The 22,312-nt window shown below is 35.3% G+C and overlaps 1 protein-coding gene across 3 annotated transcripts in view; it reads right to left on the bottom strand.

The window, feature by feature from the left end:
• Window positions 1–6,340: 6,340 nt before the first annotated feature.
• Window positions 6,341–22,312, bottom strand: part of LOC117339653 (cytosolic purine 5'-nucleotidase-like) — a 42,487-nt gene continuing 26,515 nt past the window's right edge. For all 3 annotated transcript variants that reach the window (XM_033901362.1, XM_033901363.1, XM_033901364.1), the window contains exons 8-18: window positions 21,103–21,196; window positions 20,413–20,492; window positions 18,443–18,503; window positions 17,261–17,293; window positions 16,699–16,806; window positions 16,188–16,254; window positions 15,415–15,637; window positions 14,450–14,510; window positions 12,849–12,906; window positions 12,322–12,440; window positions 6,341–11,531 (exon numbers count right to left, since the gene is read on the bottom strand). In XM_033901362.1, the coding sequence (XP_033757253.1) occupies window positions 11,331–11,531; window positions 12,322–12,440; window positions 12,849–12,906; window positions 14,450–14,510; window positions 15,415–15,637; window positions 16,188–16,254; window positions 16,699–16,806; window positions 17,261–17,293; window positions 18,443–18,503; window positions 20,413–20,492; window positions 21,103–21,196 (1,105 nt within the window). In that variant the 3' untranslated portion in view covers window positions 6,341–11,330. The remainder of the gene's footprint in view (window positions 11,532–12,321; window positions 12,441–12,848; window positions 12,907–14,449; window positions 14,511–15,414; window positions 15,638–16,187; window positions 16,255–16,698; window positions 16,807–17,260; window positions 17,294–18,442; window positions 18,504–20,412; window positions 20,493–21,102; window positions 21,197–22,312) is intronic.

The raw sequence follows: 22,312 nt of genomic DNA, 5'->3' as shown, positions 1-22,312 counted from the left end.
TAAAATACCCCACCAACCAAGAAACCACACCAAACATATAAACCTACCAACAAAAAATAAACTAACACACCAGGCAAAACAATAAATACCACACCAACAAATAGAAACGCTACCAAACACAAAAAAACACAACACCAACACATAAACGAACCACACAAACACAAAAAACCCACCAACACATAAAAAACCAACCAAAAAAACCTACCACACCAACAAAAAAAAAGTACAACAACAAAAAAAGGTACACACACCAACAAATAAAAACCCCCAAGCAAACAAAAAACAAAAAGGAGAAACAACAAAAAAACAGAGAACAACAGGGAAACACTCACAGAAAAAAAACAAGACCAACCAACAGATAAAATCTACAACAAAAAATAAACCAACCAACAAATACACTTCAAACAACTAAACTTAGAAAACCAAACATTAATATCTACCACAAAAATAAAATCAAACACCAAAAATAAACTACCACACCACAGTATAAATAAACACAAAATTAAAACAACACAAAAAATTAAACTACACCACAAAAATACTCACAAACACATAAACTCTACCACACAAAAATATATACACAAAACATATAAAACATCACACATTAAACTTACACCCAAAATTAATCTACCAACAAATATCCTCTCACACAGACAGATACAACTTCCACAAACTGAGTCAGGACACAGTGGCCTAAAATCCCAACGAGGTAAGTCAAAATACACCACATTATCAACATATCGGTCAACAATAAACATCTCAAATGGAAGTATGATGATTCACGTTTGTTCTCTACATTGATGAAACAAATCACAAAATATCTTTCCCATAGCAGGAAAGTAAACACAGATCTAAAACAACTGAACCCGGAAGGGTACACTCCACACTGTGACAATCGACAAATTACTGGACGACATCGTGATTTCGTTTGGCAATATTGCATATTTCTTCGTTTCGATGTTAAATTAATTCTGAAAATAACCCTGACCAATCTCGCTTGTTGGTATACTTAGGAATCCCGTTGCCACTGCTGTGATTTTTGAAGGCGTGAATGACCTAGAATAGCTCATCAAGACGGGAGCCGTCTACGAAGCACGCTTACCCTTCCTGAACATCTGGTCTTTTCTTTTCAAGGTTTCATGTAAAATCTATATTTTATTAATATCTTGCCTTTGTCTCGTCGATTTGGAAGTTTTAATATTCCGTTTATTTGTTCTTTAATTCTGCGATAGTAAACTGATGTTTTCCTTGGTATTAACAGTTGTCAGCCATCATCTTCCTCTCAGATATTTGGTGGCAGTTATTGGCTCACACAAAGCTTGTCCTGATGATATGAAAGTTACTGGCTATCACAGAGCTTGTCCTGATGAGATGAAAGTTACTGGGTGTCACAGAGCTTGTCCTGATGAGATGAAAGTTACTGGCTATCACAGAGCTTGTCCTGATGAGATGAAAGTTACTGGCTATCACAGAGCTTGTCCTGATGAGATGAAAGTTACTGGCTATCACAGAGCTTGTCCTGATGAGATGACAGTTACTGGCTATCACAGAGCTTGTCCTGATGAGATTAGAGTTATTGGGTGTCACTGTCACAGAGCTTGTCCTGATGAGATGAAAGTTATTGGCTATCACAGAGCTTGTCCTGATGAGATGACAGTTACTGGCTATCACAGAGCTTGTCCTGATGAGATTAGAGTTATTGGGTGTCACTGTCACAGAGCTTGTCCTGATGAGATGAAAGTTATTGGCTATCACAGAGCTTGTCCTGATGAGATGAAAGTTAATAAATAAATAAATTAATTGATAACGTGTCAAATAATTTAGGATGAGAATCAGTATAAGGCAGGTCATTTACAGTTGTTTAATGCCGACATATATCTGACTACAGTCGGTGAGGCCAAAACTAGCAAAAGCCGGTGTCCAATAGAACACTGACTATAGTTGGTGAGACCACAGGGTCACGTCACTATCGTATCGTTTTGTAAAATCTTGATATGTCTACCCTACGACTCATAACTTGTGACACTGACTACACTGGCTATAGTTGGTGAGATGAAAGCTAACTAAAGGCGGAGTCGTGTAGGCGGTAAACCAGTGATTAACTAAGACAAACATTACACTGACTAAAGCTGATGAGACGAACCCTATTAATAGGCGGAGTCATGTAGGTGGTAAACCAGTACTTAAGTAAGCGTTACATTTAGAACATATGGGAATGAAAAAGAAATTAATATACGTAGTTTACTGAAAATATGTATCATATATTAGCGGAAGACATAATGATAATAATTTCATATGTATAATATTGAATTACCAACAATTCCTTGGCCAGTCATTGTATATTTGAGAATGTCTTAACTAGCATTTTTAATGTCGGGCGGTGTGTGTTAGATTAAAAATAAGATACGGTTATTTTGATATTGTGCATTGAAAATATTTATTTCTCTTCATATGAATTCACATGATTGAAACGCGAGACAAGCAGACAGGATGATTGGCTGTACAACCACAGAATGATAACAAGAAGCCCAGTTTAGGAATAACTATTGAAAAGTGAAGTGTTGTGGTACCAAACACCTCGTACCCTTAACAATAACGAAAAGCCTCGAGGTAAGTGAACACGCTCGCGACTAAAACGTGGGTTGGTTGTTCATAATTTTGTCTAAGGGTTATTCTAAAGAGCCGACATGGCTACAACAAAAGGCAAATTTGCCACCTATGCTGCCGAGCAATTAGCTTGTATTTCTTTACATTTTTGATCGGGCATGTCCCATCTGCCTCAGATGTTGTCAATCCCGCGGCACTGACCGCCCCTCCCAGTATCAACGACCCCCCACAGGACCAAGGCCCTCGTCCTATTATCATTTAATTCACCGCTCGTTAGTCGTCACTCTATATGGCCATCATGCTCTTTAGAGAATACCAAGCTCCCCGTGCTATTGTTTTGTAGTTGCATCCCCCAATCATTACAAGACGCGAGTCATGCTGAGCAGGAACTTGCTTCATTAGATAATAATTAGTTGTCATTGACGACAAATCATAACAGATATCTCTAATTCACAATGTGTGACTAGTGCTCGTTATTTAATACAAACATAACAGTATTATGTATAGAGTCACTCGCTTACGGAAACTATCACTAGAAGTTTTGAAAAACTCCAATAAGAAATTTGGTAATAACTTACAATGGTGAACGCGGATACCAGAATAAAAGATAAGTCCTTGAAATGAATAGTTAATGTTGTAAATGATTATTGTACATGATAATAAGCGTGTTTTAGAAGTAAAGGAAAGTATACCATACGAACGCATTACAACTCATGTCAAATTGGTATCCGAAAGTCGACATCGATAAAAAAGAAATTTGGCCACACCAAAGATAAAACAGAAAAAAACAACAGGAATAGAGGAGAAATGTGGAATAAAGACAAGGAATAATTCGAATGGGATGGAGGAGGGAGGGGGTGTCACAAAATGCAGAACCACAAAAGGAATCGAACAGACGAAAAGTCAAAACATAAGAAAAAAATTGAAGTAGAATCGACATGGAATAGATGAGACAACTCGAAACGGGTGGTGGTGGTGGTGGTGGTGGACAGAAAAGAATTCAGAAAAATTCAGAAATATTCAGAACGGACGAAAAGGAGAGATACCAATGGAAATCAAAAGTGACATCAGGAGAGCACCAGGAAAATGATATGGAATCGAGTTGACATCAACATGGAATTGCATACTGAAAAGGGGCCATTGAGAAAAAAAACAAGAGAAATGGTGATAACATCGAGACGGGACACCATTACCAAAGGAACGACAACAATAGGAATGAGTGGTAATATATATAAGCAGAAATTAGGTAACAGAAGGAATATAACGGGGATGATGTGGACAACAAAAAGAAAGGACATCAAACCTATAAACAAAATGGCTTGTACCACAAGAGGCAACTGTTAAACTTAAGGTTACTTCCGTCGACAACGAACAGCGTGTTAAGGTTCATGACCAGACCTCCAGTAAATATTATTTGCTATTGAAATAGTTTGTACAAACACCAGGGTGTTTGCGAGATTAGCTATGGTTTTACCTGTGTTTCTTTTGAAAATGGAACACTTTGTATTCACAAAGGCCTACCAACTCTTCCTAATAAACCAAATTGTTGGTTCGTTTACTGCGATAAGTAGAAACTTCAAGAAAAGCTATCTCAAAACAGGCAACAGGTACGAAATTATACTTTTCTATGGATAACCATATGGCATTTACAAAGGTACTCCTATGCTTGAATTCTAAAAATACATTTTAGATTTTGACTTTCAGTGTTGCAAACTCACCTACCCTAAGTAACAACAGACACTTCAGAGGGGGTAGGTACATGTGTCAATGATTTTTAGGTATTCATAATCAATACTCAGGTAACATATTGATAGCAGTACCTTTCAGACAAATTGATAAACAACTTGTTTTATTTTTATGATGACGCTAGTTCCAGAAATGGCTCTGGATTTGTTTGAAAGAAAATAAATGTTGCCATTGGATTTGCCATATGTGATATTGGGCAATGTATAGGTGAAATACACAGATAGTATGTCCTTGGATTGTAAAAGTGCAAGGTAACCTGGGGTCCATTGCGGGTACAATATACAATTTCAATGGAATCTTACATAACGTGTTTCAGTTTCGTTAAATACCCAATGCAGTACCTCACCAGCAAAACCTGTTTGGAAGCCAGGTATGGTGTCTGCGGAATGTGAAGTCTTACAGTCAAACGGGTCACTATAACGACCAAGAAACGTCTTGGAAGGCTATCTGGCAGGTTTGCAGTTTATTAGTCAACAGGGCTTATCTCACAGGGAACCAATTCAATGGAAGCATTTCTAGTGATGGGAAATTGAATAATCTTGATATCTTTCAATCTATATTCTGAATTGTTAATATTCGTAAGAATTTAGACGTGGCGTGCAGGATTACGGCAAACCTCGGGGACCAAAACATCAACAGCATATCTAAAAGCTTCTAAAGCTTATCCTCATTAAAATGCTGATAGTCATGAATACATGTGTTGTCGATCAAAACAGGAGTGCACAATATGCATTACATAGCGTTTCGAGTTTTGGCGAGTTGTCTACCTTCTGGCTATGTTTTATTATAAATCTGGACTGGCTTTCAGATTGTATCATGTGGTAGACATCATGCAGTAGGACTTTAGTCCCCGACGTTAATCTATACACATGTGCTGGACGTCCTTTTTAAGGACTGAATATTACGATCAGTAACTATACGTAAGTCTTGCTAATTATTATTTTGTAATTCATAACTAACAGTACTTGGTGAAGAAACACTTTTAGCAGTAAACGAAACAGAGTCCCATTTACATTTGAAATCCAATAATGGTTTTATATATATATTTTTATTGAAATTGGCAATCGTATCTCCCGTCCAGATTTATTTTGACATTTCTTAATACCTGTTTAGTGGCAGCACTCAGGTATACCACGGACGACTACTTTATCTAACTATTAATCTGTACTGAAGGTGTTGATATTTTAATAATTCATAATTTGAGTTTTATATACAGCTATATGACAGCAGGGACATGTATGTACGTCCCTGATCACAGCAACATAACCATCTTATATTAAAGCGGTTCACAAATCATCATTCGTGGTTATTTAGTATTGTGGTATTTTGTACAACCCTCCAAGTTCATTGTCAGACTTTCTATCCGAACTCACACACTGTTTCATGATTTCTACATCATCTACCTGTTTAAACGTTCCAACACCCATGTCTGATACAGTCCAGTTAGGGATTATTCTGTGGTATCATGATCAACAATACTGATCTAATCTTTACCACAAACTTTACATCATTATCTAAAGTCACTGCTGTGTTATAGTCCAATATTCTGAAGCTATATTGGAGTATCTGTATATATACAACTATTTCCAACATCCAGACCATAGGGTAAAGAAGAATTAATTTCCATATATAACTTTCCATATAACAAACGTTCAAAAATACAAAACATTATAAACGAACATGTTTTATATTGTATCATGCTTGTTTTATAAGTGGCTTTAATACAGAATTATAACCATACTGCTCTTAGGCCTCATCAACAGTTTTATGCAGAATATTATTTCTTTTTTTCCCTCTCTCTAAAGAAATAAAGTTCCTTGTTACTGTTGTTTATCATTTCATGTAACTTATGAAGTCGAGTAGTTAGATTGTTGTTACTTTTTGTTTTTAATTTCACAATCTCGGCTGAGCCTTGACGTAGATGTTGCCATAGCTTCCTGTAGGTCTGTAATAAAGACACTTCTCCCCAACAGTTATAACAAAACAGTAATTGTGTGTAGTGTTTATTTCCTATATACACATAGCCACTGGCCCAGACTAACAGGATGACCACCCCTGGAGGTAGTACTATATCAGGTAAAGCACTCTGTGGTCTTCACCGATCCGAAATATTGCATATCTCATCATAATGTTGTACATAATATAGCTCAAAATTAGACAACGTCAAAAATAAAAGGTAACATTGTAGACCAAACAAAATGGTTGATTTGACATTTTAGTAGACATTTACAATGGTCACTGGTTACAGTAATGAACCACAGGGGTAAAACAAAAGTTGGCTTCCTGTACATTTACTAGTACATATGTACATGAAAAATTATAATGAATCCTCATTTGAACATTCAGTTTTCAACTTAACTGTTATGAATGGGTTGTTGGATTTTTTTAAATGTTGGTTTATAAAACAAGAAAAACTTGCAAATGTTGCATTATTTGTATGTCATAATGTGAACTTGAGGTGAAAATCTATATACAAACAAGGAATAACATTAACAATGAGAAATCACCATTAAAACACATATCAGCTAACGACAGCTATTGTTACAATGTAACTTCACTCCAAACATAAAGGTAAAATAAGGCATTGGCTAAATAAGGCATGCAGTAAAATGGGTATCATTAGATAAAAAAGCACATTGTTAATGATTAAAATATCACATAAAATAAAATGAAGTTTTTTTAAGATGTAAAGCAAATATATATGAAATGGTAACACAACTTGGACATAAATGAATTCTAGGGTACTACATTTTTTATATAAGATATTTGGATCTGACAATTGCCATGAAAATTTAAATTGGCAGTTCATTAGCACCAGTAATATTGATGTCATTAAATATGAACGGAGTATACTTACCTGTGAAAAAGTATGACTGTGAAATAATTGCTGCAATGTATTATAACTTAATTTTCACCTTCGACCTACAAAATTAATTGTAAGTATGTAGGAGAGAAAAACAATCCAACTTCTAACTCACTTCCTATATGACAAGTTTTTGGAATAATCTTTTTTTTTCTTTTTAAGAAATGTACACTGGATTTCTATCCACAAGTTTTAACATATAAACTGTGGGTACCCCAACAAACAAACTTCAGCCAGCTAACAAAGAAAAACTTGCTAAACGCCAAAATAAACCTACAGGGATCATTTCATTTTAAAATTAACGTTTAAATAAATCTCTCTCAACATTTTGGTCCCATAATCACTAGCCACTTAAAAAAATATCATGTAAGAAAGCAACAAATGAAAAAAATACATATATACAGCTGAGAAAAGTTCAATTCCATACATAAAAATTACTTTGTAACAAGTAAACATCATGGTTTATTGGTGATATCCTATTGTCACCTCAAATTTGTGAATCTATAACTCCAACTGAATACACTAATATACAAATGGAATACATGTACATGTATTTAGAAACTGGTAAAACATGAAACAGAAGGTTTCTTGAAGCACTTTTTAATGTAAACACTTTTTAATGTAAACAAACATAAATATTCCTGATATTAACATAAATTGAATGAGCAACTTTCTTCTTTGGGATTCTTTACAAGATTTCAAATTAGCCAAAAGGTCACGGGATGGCAGATCTAGGGGAGAGTTGTTTCATCAAAAGATGTGAGTTTCTTCAGAATTTGTTTGACTATGCCCTGATTTAATTCGGGTACAGATGAACCCATCAAAATGAAATAATTATATTATATATTGATTAACTTATAGTGAAGTATTGTTCTCTATGAATCTGTAGAAATTTCATTTCGTACAGAACCAGTATCAAAAGAATTAAATATTGTCCACATACCAGTTGGATTGTAAAAATGCAATAAAATAAATACTGTTTGACTTTTCCTCAAAAACAAAAGAGACATTCTCAATCACATATTTTTGATTTTAATTAGAAAATATTGCACTAAAAAGCACCCAGGCAGTCACCGGTGTGAAAAAAAAGAAAAAAAAAAAGATGTACCATGCCAGATAATCATAAAAGTAATAGCACTGAACTGTGGTTACAATGTCTATCTTATAGATTTAAATTGTTATACAAGTATTTTTACAGTATGGCGTATGGTTATATAGATTTACTTTATGTTATTATTTATAGTATTTTCACTGAACAGGGTATGGTTATAGGAGATTTACTTTGTTTTCAGTATAAATTATATTTTTCTATCTAACAAAACAAGTACAACAAAGATTACAATCAGAATTATAATGCAACACATATTTTCCTACAACAATGTTGAGATTTCTGAGACAATTCTACCTCCAGATAACTTGAGATTTCTGAAATTGGCTAAAAAATCTCTCAGATATATCCTCGTTGTAGCTGGTAAACAAAAATAAAATTACTGAGAAGCAAAGATAACCTACGTAGAATAAAAAATTAAATCAAAACTTGTAAGAATAGGTTCTGGTTTCTTTACAACATAAACAACCATGAGGACTAGGACAACATGTACAATAAGTTTATAAATACATAAAATATAATTACCAGCATGGAACTTATATAAGCTGGGATACTGTATGTTAATTATCATTAGTTCTGTGAAGTACCATACCCCACCTCAAATCTACCAATACCAAATCAACATGCCTATTTAAAATTATTGGGATAATAATACAGGTAAACACACAGGGACTTGGTACCATTTCTCAACCCATGGTCCATATATATTGGCATTCGTGCCCAATTCCCTGTGGATATACCTGGTGACACACCAAATCCCTGTGGATATACCTGGTGACACACCAAATCCCTGAGGATATTCCTGGTGACACACCAAATCCCTGTGGATATTCCTGGTGACACACCAAATCCCTGAGGATATTCCTGGTGACACACCAAATCCCTGTGGATATTCCTGGTGACACACCAAATCCCTGTGGATATACCTGGTGACACACCAAATCCCTGTGGATATACCTGTTGACACACCAAATCCCTGTGGATATACCTGGTGACACACCAAATCCCTGTGGATATACCTGGTGACACACCAAATCCCTGTGGATATACCTGGTGACACACCAAATCCCAGTGGATATACCTGTTGACACCAAATCCCTGTTGATATACCTGGTGACACACCAAATCCCTGTGGATATACCTGGTGACACACCAAATCCCTGTGGATATTCCTGGTGACACACCAAATCCCTGTGGATATTCCTGGTGACACATTAACAAACACGTAAAACACACTGACATTTGTGACTTGAGGTCAAAAACAACCACCGACATGTAAGGCAAAATTATGGCAATACTTTTAACATATTGATACTAGACCTATAGACATTGATATTTGTGTAGTTCCTACCTCAGGTAAGGACCGGTGTTGGAAGACAAAATAAATGGAATTACGTTTTGATTTGTATCTCAGTAAATAGAATTTTCATTAATTCCACAAACCATTGCACATATAAATAATACCACCAGGAGTTTTACAGTAGCAGTTAATTTCTATATATGTATGTAGAACTGGTTAAAACAAGCAAACAACGTGTAGATTTAATGCGAGATCATTATATGTTTAGTGCTCATGTAAACATAACACAATGTTCTTCTGGTATGAAAAAAAGTAAAGGAAATTACCTTCTGATGAAATATACACAAATTATAGTACTAACAAATTCTCAAATCAAACTGTTCATGACAATTTATGAATAATGAATAAAACATGTAAATCATGTGTTAATTAAAGCACATTTGCAGATGTTTTTTTTATAACAGAATCAGGAAACATACCCAAAATGCCAACTCTGAACTCTGGCAATAATATTTTCAAAACAAAAACAACAAAAAATATTACAACAATGCTTTCCTCTGAAGGCAGGTTGATAAATAATACATACCAATGATGTACAATAACAAATATCCTTTCCTTCATACAAAAACTCAATCTTATATCCTTTCCTTCATACAAAAACTCAATCTTATATCCTTTCCTTCATACAAAAACTCAATCTTGTGTATCATTATGTTCTCATATAATACATATTGCAGATGTAGCACTTAAGAGAGTGGGAGTGTTTGGGGGTACAATATGGAGGAAGGGGTAATTCTGGGGGTCAATTAAACGAGATGGGAGTGTTTGGGGATACAATATGGAGGAAGGGGTAATTCTGGGGGTCAATTAAATGGAATGGGAGTGTTTGGGGGTACAATATGGAGGAAGGGGTAATTCTGGGGGTCAATTAAACGGGATGGGAGTGTTTGGGGGTACAATATGGAGGAAGGGGTAATTCTGTACGTCGAATGAAGGGGATGGGAGTGTTTGGGGGTACAATATGGAGGAAGGGGTAATTCTGTACGTCGATTAAACAGGATGGGAGTGTTTGGGGGTACAATATGGAGGAAGGGGTAATTCTGTACGTCGATTAAACAGGATGGGAGTGTTTGGGGTACAATATGGAGGAAGGGGTAATTCTGTACGTTGATTGAAGGGGATGGGAGTGTTTGGGGGTACAATATGGAGGAAGGGGTAATTCTTGGGGTCAATTTAACGGGATGGGAGTGTTCTTGGAGATGATATAGAGGAAGGGGATTGTGATATGATATAGAGGAAGGGGACTGTATGTAAATCTGGGGGTTTGTTAAAGTGTTGGGAATTTGGTGTAGATGGTGAGTTAAAGAGACTGAGGGGGTCATAAGTCTGGCAGTATATTAATCGACTTTGTGGGATTAAGAGGAGTGTCATCAAACAAACACAAAATATCACTTTTGTTCAGCAGAATTTTCCTATATACAAATATTTATCAAATCATTGTCACAGACGGTACTTTGTTCATATTAACTTAAATGAAGGTAAAAGTAAAAAAAAAAATCACTTCAGTTTCAATGAGAACTCATTGATATCAGTTACAAGTGATCTACACCTGTTGTACCACAAATAAGTATCGTTGTAGATGTCCTCAATGTATATATATATACAATGTATATATGTATCAATACAAGGTCAAAAGGTCATGACCTTCAATCACTTCCTGTACTGCTGGTCTCGTCCTCAAAGTCATCGTCATCGTGGTGATGTGTAACCTTCTTTGGTCTGTCAGCGCGGAGATGCATGCCGTTGCTGAGTTTATCTGATGACACACTGTTCAGTCTGTGGTTATTGATTTCCTCGTTATCTACCTCAAATGACAGCTCGTGACCAACAGTGGATTCGTGGGGCATCTATAATACAACAAAGCTTTCATAACAAACATCTACAGATTCAAATCTTTGATAATTTTATATTAACTGAAAAGTTAACCAGAGTCTCGATATTACCTTGTTGTAGTAAATAATAAGTTTCTTTTTCATAGGAGATTGATAATTTTAAGAGTCATCATAGTGCCATATATTTAACTTCTGAAAATTGTCGGCTTCTCACACACAATATATAAATTATACAGTTATCTTCATATTATCACAGGATCAAATGAGCTCAAACTACTAATTATCTTGATGAAATCAGCTTCAGTTAAATTCATTTGAAATGATTAACACGTGAAAACCTATTCTGGGAAAAACATGGAAACATTACCATTTTTGTCTTTGTCTTGAAAATATCACATCAAGATACTGGTTCATGTGACATCACAGATGATGATATAAAACATGTTACTGCATAATTGTTAATATTCATGGGGGATTTAATTTCACTATATTCATGGTCATAGAGCTAAAATAAGTACCCGGCAAATATTATTTATATGTCAACACCAATGTATATAAGTGTTCACTGCAGTATGTTTTTAAGACATGGTTGTGTCAATTTGATATCTACAAACTAGGTCCTATTGGGACAGCCGTGAAATATTAGCCCTGTGAAATTTAACTTATTGGGACAACCGTGAAATATTAGCCCTGTGAAATTTAACATGTACATTTGTACATGGAAAGTTTTTTTTATGCACAGTTACATCTTATGAAAAAAATAAAAAATTCACACAATAGAAATATGCAATAGAAATGTACCCACCAGCATGGAAGGAGCGCGGAACATGTATGTGAACGGGTAGTGGAGCATGTTTAACCAGTCACCACAGTAGATGTCTGCATATCTCTGGACCTGGGCAGCAAAGAACGTCGGTCTCGATCCTGTCAAATAACCATCTCAGATATTTAGATGCTTTGTTAATCTGCTGTCAAATATTTAATTTTACACTGATATCAAACTACTATTTCACTGACAAGAATTTCAAGGTTATGAATGGATTGATTGTATTTTTTTAATTTTATTTTGTAGACAGCTTTGTGAAACAGTTTCGTGTATGGTCAGGGAACGAGTCATAAAATTGTCTTTCTTCGTCATTTGTGTTACCATGATATATATCTAATGAATAGCACAATGCATCATATGCACTATGTGTTGATGATCCGAAGGTTAATTATTTTAATTTTCTGTTGTAGTTATATATATATATATACAAATACTGATGTGTAAACTCCCTGGTTGAATTCCAACAGACTCTTTTTCACATCACCCTACAATAGGTGAACACTTACCACTCCTGAACAGACTTCCCAGCATTCCATAGGATTGGTCCAGCTCATGGACAGTTTCCTAAGACATGACACAAAAATAATCTTAGCCTAAATGAAATGTGATTTGACAGATTAATGTTTAACATTTGGTATTAGAAGAAAATGTATCAAAATTCAACCATAGTTACACCTAGTTTGCCTAAAGTAAGATATGAAAATGGTAAGACACTGTGTACATCATAATTAATCCTGGGCAGATGTTACAAGGTAAACAGAATTTGGGGTATTTCTCTGACCTACAATAATATGGATTGGTGTTCTACTTGGCATAGACAGTGGACTTATCATCGGATAAATTGTGATAAATTTATTAACGAGTAAAATATTGCTGAGGCTATAGGATGTTAGTGCACAGTACACAACACTTGACCAGTCAACTGAAAAAATTGCAACCTACTAACCATGACTAATTGTACATAGATTCTCTTTTATGAAGTTTGGATGGCGATTATTACTTCCGACATCGATGACCTTTGACATTCTTCAAAATGATGTCACCGACACCAATGTGAATCAAAAAGTGTAATTTTGCCTCAGTTAACATGTTACTGATATCAATATTCTGTTGTAGAGTTACTGTGAGCCACCCCATAGTGATGCTACCAGGCAAATATGAGCGATATCCATTGCTTGGTTTCAGAGAAGAAGTCGTTTATATTAATAGAGCCAAATTGACCCCTTTTGGCCCCGCCCCTCAGACCCCTGGGGGTCAGCCCTACCATTTGTACAATTTTGAGTCAACAACCCATAGGGATGCTTCTGACAAAATTTGGTCAAATTCTGATCAGTGGTTATGAAGAAGAAGTCAATTGTTGACGGACGGACGGACGACGGACGGACGGACAGACGGACGGACGACGGACGCAACGGTATGGCATAAGCTCACCTTTCGGACCAGGTGAGCTAACAACACTTGGTGGGGATCATCTCAGGATCATTTCAGGCAAATTTCAGCTCAATAGCACTGGTGGAACTTGAGAAGAAGTTTAAAATGTTTCTTTCAAGATGGCGGCCACGGTGGCCATCTTGGATTTTGGACCGACCCGAAAAATAACAACACTTTGTCGGGATCATATCAGGGTCATTTCAGGCAAGTTTCAGCTCAATAGCACTGATAGAACGTGAGAAGAAGTTTAAAATGTGTTTTCAAAATGGCGGCTATGGCGGCCATCTTGGATTTTGGACCGACCCGAAAAATAATAACACTTGGTCAAGACCATCTCAGGATCATTGCAGGCAAGTTTCAGCTCAATAGCACAAGTGGAACTGGAGAAGAAGTTTAAAATGTGTTTTTCAAGATGGTGGCCACGGCGGCCATCTTGGATTTTGGATCGACCCGAAAAATAACAACACTTGGTCAGGACCATCTCAGGATCATTTCTGGCAAGTTTCAGCTTAATCCCACTGGTGGAACTTGAGAAGAAGATTGAAATGTAAAAAAATTCACGGACAGCGCACGGCAGACGACGACGGACGAAGCACGATGGCTATAGGTCATCCTGACCCTTCGGGTCAGATGACCTAATAAGGTGTGACAGTAATGTTATCCCCAAATTACATACCATCATTGACCTCTGAATGCCATGGATGTCTGGCTTCTCCATGTGACTGCTGTCTAAATTTCTGTAATCAAAACATCAGCATTTCATCAAGGTCAAACTTGTGTTTTGATCTTTCATGTTCATGTAAAGCTTTGAACTAATTCTCAGTAACTGAATTACTTTTACACTCCCGATTTTTAGAACACATACAGCAAATGTATACAGCTGTACAAGTCCTCCATTTTACACTCTGAAAATTCCATAGTGTATTTGTATAAATAGAGCCATGGGTGGTAATTAATGATATAAAATTCCATAGTGTATTTGTATAGAGCCATGGGTGGTAATTAATGATATAAAATTCCATAGTGTATTTGTATAGAGCCATGGGTGGTAATTAATGATATAAAATTCCATAGTGTATTTGTATAAATAGAGGTATGGGTAGTAATTAATGATATAAAATTCCATAGTGTATTTGTATAGAGCCATGGGTGGTAATTAATGATATAAAATTCCATAGTGTATTTGTATAAATAGAGCCATGGGTGGTAATTAATGATATAAAATTCCATAGTGTATTTGTATAGAGCCATGGGTGGTAATTAATGATATAAAATTCCATAGTGTATTTGTATAAATAGAGCCATGGGTGTTAATTAATGATATAAAATTCCATAGTGTATTTGTATAAATAGAGCCATGAGTGCTAATTAATAATATAAGGATGATAAGGATAAGGATAAAAAAGTGTTTCAGGATCCTCACTGTCTGAAATATTGTCAGGTGTTTATACCTGTAAATGTGTAAAAGTTGTAGGGTAAACGATACAAATTATCTATCAATTACAATCAAATATAATGAGCTAGTCCCTACTGGAGTGGGAGAGGGTTGATTAATTTATATAACAAACAATTAACAGCCAGAAGACTGCTTATTAAAGCAAGGGTGATATTTATGATAAATAAGGTGTGTAATATGCTTACCTGTATTTCTCACCCATTTCACACTCCAAGCTTTCAAGACGATGGAACAGTTCCCTTTTTTCTGTCCAGACTCTCACTTCCTGTTGAAGCTCTGGAACAACGAGGAAAGTCCTCCAGCCCCACTCCTTCTTAGACCGAAGAATGTCGCCGAAGATATGGTCTCCCACGTACAGGACATTTTTACCGTTCACCCCTAACATCTGAGAGATGAGGTCACAGGAACCTGAAATACGGCCATCAGTTTCAATACCTATCTACAGTTTAAAATTGATGGAATAAATTATCTATCATAATGATATCAGCAAAGCAAGGAGTACTTCATCACATTTTGTATGTACTATTCGTGGACCAATTTGACCATAATTGTATTTTGACCCCAGGGTCATTTCACAATGATTTTAAATACCATGCTACACCTGTATTTAGCATATGTTGTGTTCAAAACTGTCTATGCCATATTGTGCACTGAAATACATAAATATTGTACTTTTACATACATTTATCTAGCAACAAGACTGTGCCTTGCAATAAGTCCAACCAAGACCATATAGAATATATCCAGCATATTAAAGGTCTTTAGAACTAATATATCCGGTATATTAAAGGTCTTTAGAACTAATATATCCAGCATATTAAAGGTCTTTAGAACTAATATATCCAGTATATTAAAGGTCTTCAGAACTAATATATCCAGCATATTAAAGGTCTTCAGAACTTAAAAGATTAAAACATAATAACATGATAAAGAATTCTGAAGTGTTTTACATACATACCACCAGAATAGACACAGCCCTGCTTCATTGGTCCGAGGTGGTGGCCCAGGCTAAGTTTACCAGTGTCCTGTTGTACAAACAGTTATTATTACGTACAATCTGTAAAGTTATTTTGGCAACTGAACAATGTTAATTAATTAATTAGGAACACTTAGTTACTTTCTCAGATATAACTACAAATATGTCATTTAGGACCAGACTTTCAAATTTGGAATCAATAAAGCTTAAATTGACTCTCAAGTCAGTGTATTGATAATATACTACTTCACTTAAAGTCAGATTATTAATATGATGCCACTTCACATAAGAAAGATGATTTTATACTACTTCAATGTAATTTCCGACTGTTATAGTTTTAACAAAACTATCTTTATATATAAATCTATAACACTTACAGTCTTAAGTTTTTTAATGTCTCACTGATGGGACTAATTAACTGTAAGAAATATTGGTCCACTTTAACTGATAATAAGATTTTACTGCATGAAATCTAAATGTGAAATGTACATACCCGATCCACTTTCCTCATGATAGTTCCTTCCTTGAAAAACAGTGGTTTCTTAGCACTCACTACCACTATGTCAAAATAGGATGTCCAGTCTCGCTTAGGGCCAGGCAGCTGTCAATAATTAATGAAATTGTTAAAATCATGCTTATCTCAAATCATTGTTATCCAATCAAAGGACAAACTTGATTCATATGTGAAAATTGTACGGGTTGCTGCTAACAAAATGGCACAATCACTTACAAGTTATGTTATCCGCTAGGTCTACCATAAGGCACCTCAGCATATCAGATTAAAAGTTGCACCAAGTCAACTATATTCATAGGTAAAAACAGGGGGCATAACTCTGAAATGCTCCTCTGGTATGGAACTTGTAGAAGCCACATCATGTTATATGTACAACACATATAGTCACTGCAGTTCAATTCAATTGGAACTATCAGCATAGTTCACAAAACGAGGTAAAAAATACACTGATTGATATTTATTAGGAAATAAAATTTAACGTTAGCCAAATGATAACTTGTTGGTGATGCCATTAAAATCTCTGTAAGAACAATGTACTTACATCTGGGAAATCTAAAAGGTACTCCATTATTTTCTGGAAAAAAAAAAGAAAAAAATTTGATTAAAGAGAATATTTTAGCATGCAACTTGACAAAATATACAGAGAAGTCGATATAAATTAAGAATATTTAATAACAAGATATCCCAAAGGGATCTTGGCGCCCACCATTGAATGATCTTTATAGGTTCCATGTCAGATTGATCTTCTCTCTATTTTTCCCTTCCTCTTACTAATCTGTGTAAATTGAGAAACATCCCTCCAGTACTTTTCAAACAAGGGGAACCTATATATGAAATTTGAAATTTAGCGATAATGACTGTCTGTTTTCCATGTTGTTTTCAGATTGGTCCCAAAATGCAATATGAGGTACCAAGGGGAACCTACATATGAAATTCAGAAAGATCCCTTCAGTACCTTCTGTAAAATAGCGATAACAAACATCAATTGCCAAAATCCAAGATGGCTGCCTGTCGGCCATGTTGTTTTCAAAATTGTTCCAAAATGCATTATGCATAACTATGCACAAAGGGGAACCTACACATGAAATTTGAGAAAGATCCCTTCAGTACTTTCTGAGAAATAGCGATAACAAACTTCAATTGTCAAAATTCAAGATTGCTGCCTGTCGGCCATGTTATTTTCCAATTGGTCACAAAATGCAATATGCATAACTAGGCACCAAGGTGAACCGACATATGAAATTTGATAAATATCCCTTCAGTACTTTCTGAGAAATAGCGATAACAAACTTCAATTGTCAAAAACCAAGATGGCTGTCTGTCGGCCATGTTGTTTTCCGATGAGTCTAAAAATGCAATATGCATAACTAGGCATCAAGGTGAACTGACATATGAAATTTGAGAAAGATCCCTTCAGTACTTTCTGAGAAATAGCGATAACAAACTTACGGATGAATGGACGGACGGACGGACAACGGACCACAGACGCAGGGTGATTTGAATAGCCCACTATCTGATGATGGTGGGCTAAAAATGTTATTGAATCTATAATTTGTGATATTTCTAATATATAATTTTGTGTACAGGATGTCTGAGTTAGTGATTGATTTTGCAGAACTAGATTCTTTTATGCCTCTAAACAGACATGATTCCCTAGATGATTTAGTTATACATAACTCAGAGTGACTTTACCCTGTACCCGAGGGAGAAGAGTTATACTTACATTGCTGTAGGTGTAATCACTGTTGGTGATGATCATTGTCTTAGCACCGTGTTCTCTCATCCTACAACATACATATCTCATTGTTTCTAGTGTCAGTTAACCAGACATTGACACCTTCAGCTATCATACAATTTTAATGGAAGGGGCATAACTCTCTTTAAAATCATTTAAAAATTACTTAAGGAATGAAATTTATTTTTTCAACATTCATGAGGTCATAACAACATTGGCTTCTGCATACTGAATGTAAATACAATGTATAGGCACATAACTGCTGGTTATGATATAGGCACTTTACATATGCACCAAATTTTACAGCTATAGGCTGACAAAATATGCAAGATTTATTAATCATAAAACACTTAAGGATATCACAAATAGCGGCATTGATTTCTTGAAAAATCTCTAAAATGATATTTTAAGATCACAGATGTGTTCAACTGACAGGATATCATACAAGAGATCCCAGAGGGATCTTGGTGCCCACCATTGAATGATCTTTATAGGTTCCATGTCAGATTGATCTTTTTTCTATTTTTCCCTTCCTCTTACTAATCTGTGTAAATTGAGAAACATCCCTCCAGTACTTTTCAAACAAGGGGAACTTATATATGAAGAAGTTATATATGAAATTTGAGATTTAGCGATAATGGCTATATGTCAACAATGTTTTCAGATTGGTCCCAAAATTCAATACGACAGACCAAGGGGAACCAACATATGAAATTTGAGAAAGATCCCTTTAGTACCTTCTGTAAAACAGCAATAACAAACTTCAGTTGTCAAAATCCAAGATGGCTGTCTGTTGGCCATGTTGTTATCCGACTGGTCCCAAAATGAAATATGCATTACTATGGACCAGGGGCAACCTATATATCAAATTTCAGAAAGATCCCTTCAGTTCTTCCTGAGAAATAGCGATAACAAACTTCAATTGTCAAAATCCAAGATGGCTGCCTGTCGGCCATGTTGTTTTCCGATTGGTCCGTAAATACAATATTCATAACTAGGGACCAAGGGCAACCTACATATGAAATTTGAGAAAGATCCCTTCAGTACTTTCTGAGAATTAGCGATAACAAACTTCAATTGTCAAAATCCAAGATGGCTGCCTGTCAGCCATGTTGTTTTCCGATCGGTCCCAAAATGCAATATGCATAACTAGGGACCATGGGCAACAACCATATGAAATTTGATAAATATCCCTTCAGTACTTTCTGAGAAATAGCGATAACAAACTTCGATTGTCAAAATCCAAGATGGCTGCCTGTCGGCCATGTTGTTTTCCGATCGGTCCCAAAATGCAATATGCACAACTACATACCAAGGGTAACCTACATATGAAATTTGAGAAAGATCCTTTCAGTACTTTCTGAGAAATAGCGATAACAAACTTCAATTGTCAAAATCCAAGATTGCTGTCGGCCATTTTGTTTTCTGATCAGTCCCAAAATGCAATATGCATAACTATAGACCAAGGGGACCCTACATATGAAATTTGAGAAAGATCTCTTCAGTACTTTCTCAGAAATAGCGATAACAAGAATTGTTTACGGACGGAGGGAGGGACGGACCACGGAGGCAAGGCGATTTGAATAACCCACCATCATGATGATGGTGGGCTAAAATTGAGCAGAACTTGTATGGAAATTATTGGAATGACAAATAAATTTTAAAGGACAGAACCACCATAGGTGCTGATCATGTACACCAAGATTTATAATAACAAGTCTAGAGAATCTGTCCATAGACAGATACACAGACCTTCACTTCGATAGTACTTTGTTGCAGTGGTTTTTAAAAATCAAATATTATAATAAGATTACATAAATATACCAACATCTGAACATATAACAATTGCTGTATGTAATTTATACCCTAGACAAAAAATAAAGGGCTGACGATAGTTAACCATGTAACCAATTCAATGAGTATGTGAGATAAGTCTCACACAAAGTGATGGAAGTTACCTGTTGAGGAGAAGTGGCAGCCGTTTGTCTTTATGTACAAACTTTTCCATATTCTTTACTGTGTCTTCTTTCAAGGGGCCCTGGAATCCAAGAATGATAATAATGGATGCTCTTACTAGTAATTAATGCTGTACTGAACTTACTGCTAAGGTAACAGGTAATAACTGACTGCAGAATAGGTACCGTATTTATCCTGTAACAAGCTCAGGAGGGTACCACATATAAACATCCAACTAGGGGTGGGCTTATTGCAAGACAATGAAATAGCATTTGTTGTAGATTTTCTTTAACTGTAAATGATATTGGTGGTCCTATAACCAGGCTTATTGACAGACATATACCTGTACATGGTATCCTCAATTATTAAGATATATCTGGGCCCAGTTATTCAAAGGGTGAATAGCTTAATCTCTTGATTAGTGAAAATTGTATTTCCTCTTTACTTCAAAACCTTTGTGTATGTATTCCTTGAGATAGGCAGGCAGGAAGAGACTGATTAGTCTTATAATTACATAAAATTTGTCAAGTTAGTTTTACCGCAAAATATTTTATTAGGATTTTGAAAAACATGTACACTGTAGTTGTTAAATCATAATTTGAACAGCTGGACCCAAATGGTTATAAGACAAATCTGACTGAATCATGGAATTGTATATTCTAAATTGACAAAAAGTCAAAATTCACACTTACATGTTCATGGATCCAGTCAACACAAGCTCGCATATCTTGAAATATTGATCGGTATGACATAAACAGGTCGTTACACTTCACCCCGTTGACATTACTGTAAAATAAACAGTGTACTTTTACACTATTGTTATTCTACAATGAATTTAGAGTTATTGATAATCTACAAGTTTTCCTTTATTTAAGATATATAACTACCTTAGAAACTACAAGGCAAATTAATCTAACAGAATGAAATTGTTTCTTTCTTTGATCTTTGATATCCTAGACATATCTAACATTATATTGTTATATTTCAAACAAGTTATATTTGTCAATCAACTAAGTGGACCCATTGAACTCATTCCTTTGTTTTGATAACTTATACCCTGGTTATCTTCGAAATTAAATATGATGTCATGATAATGTATGTCTGTTGATGACATCAGGTAAATAGCTAAGGAGGCTAAACTTTTATTATGACAGTCAACAATTGGATGTTGAAGCAATGGCTTATAATCTATTTAACAGAAACTGTCAATTTTTAAAGCATAAAATTTACATGACTCCATCTTCTTATTAAAAATGTTTATAATATGTTGACTGTTCTTTGTATATTACAGTTTACAAACATCTCTTCAACTGTTAAACAAAGGGAAGTAACTCCCATAGACATAGAAATGTTGCATTGCCTTAGGTACAGCCCGAAACACTCATCACATCACCTATATATCACAGGTCTGAACTAATGTGGGCATACAAGTGTTTGTTTATCAATATTACTTTATACCTTTTATTTATTCTGAAAATATTTCATAATAAGAAATAGGAATATAATCATTGCAGTAATTTGATGAAATTATTAGACTGTTCAGGAATGGTGAAATATTTGTGTTTCATCTTAAGGTTGATTAAATAACATAAGACAGATCAGTATAATTATTATATTTCATGTCTGTTACATGCATTCACTGTGACCATGACAATACAATAAGATCAACATTTTTTTCATGTATCATGCAACAGCCTCATGCTAATTTGTCACACTTGAGTTGTTTTGTCCAGGTTAGTGTGTTTTATATATACATGTGTCACCTTCATACAGGGCTAGCATCACAGATAGAAACTCAGGAACTTGTAGTTCATAATCACCTTGTTTTCACTGATAATCTTTAGAGTAAAACTAATACTATCTCTCAACACAGTGAGTTCAGGAAATCAATAGTTATATGGT

This window comes from Pecten maximus, chromosome 12 (genome assembly GCF_902652985.1).
Source record: "Pecten maximus chromosome 12, xPecMax1.1, whole genome shotgun sequence".
NCBI lineage: Eukaryota > Metazoa > Mollusca > Bivalvia > Pectinida > Pectinidae > Pecten > Pecten maximus.
Note: the sequence above shows the minus strand (reverse complement) of the source record. Positions and strands in the feature narration are given on the sequence as shown.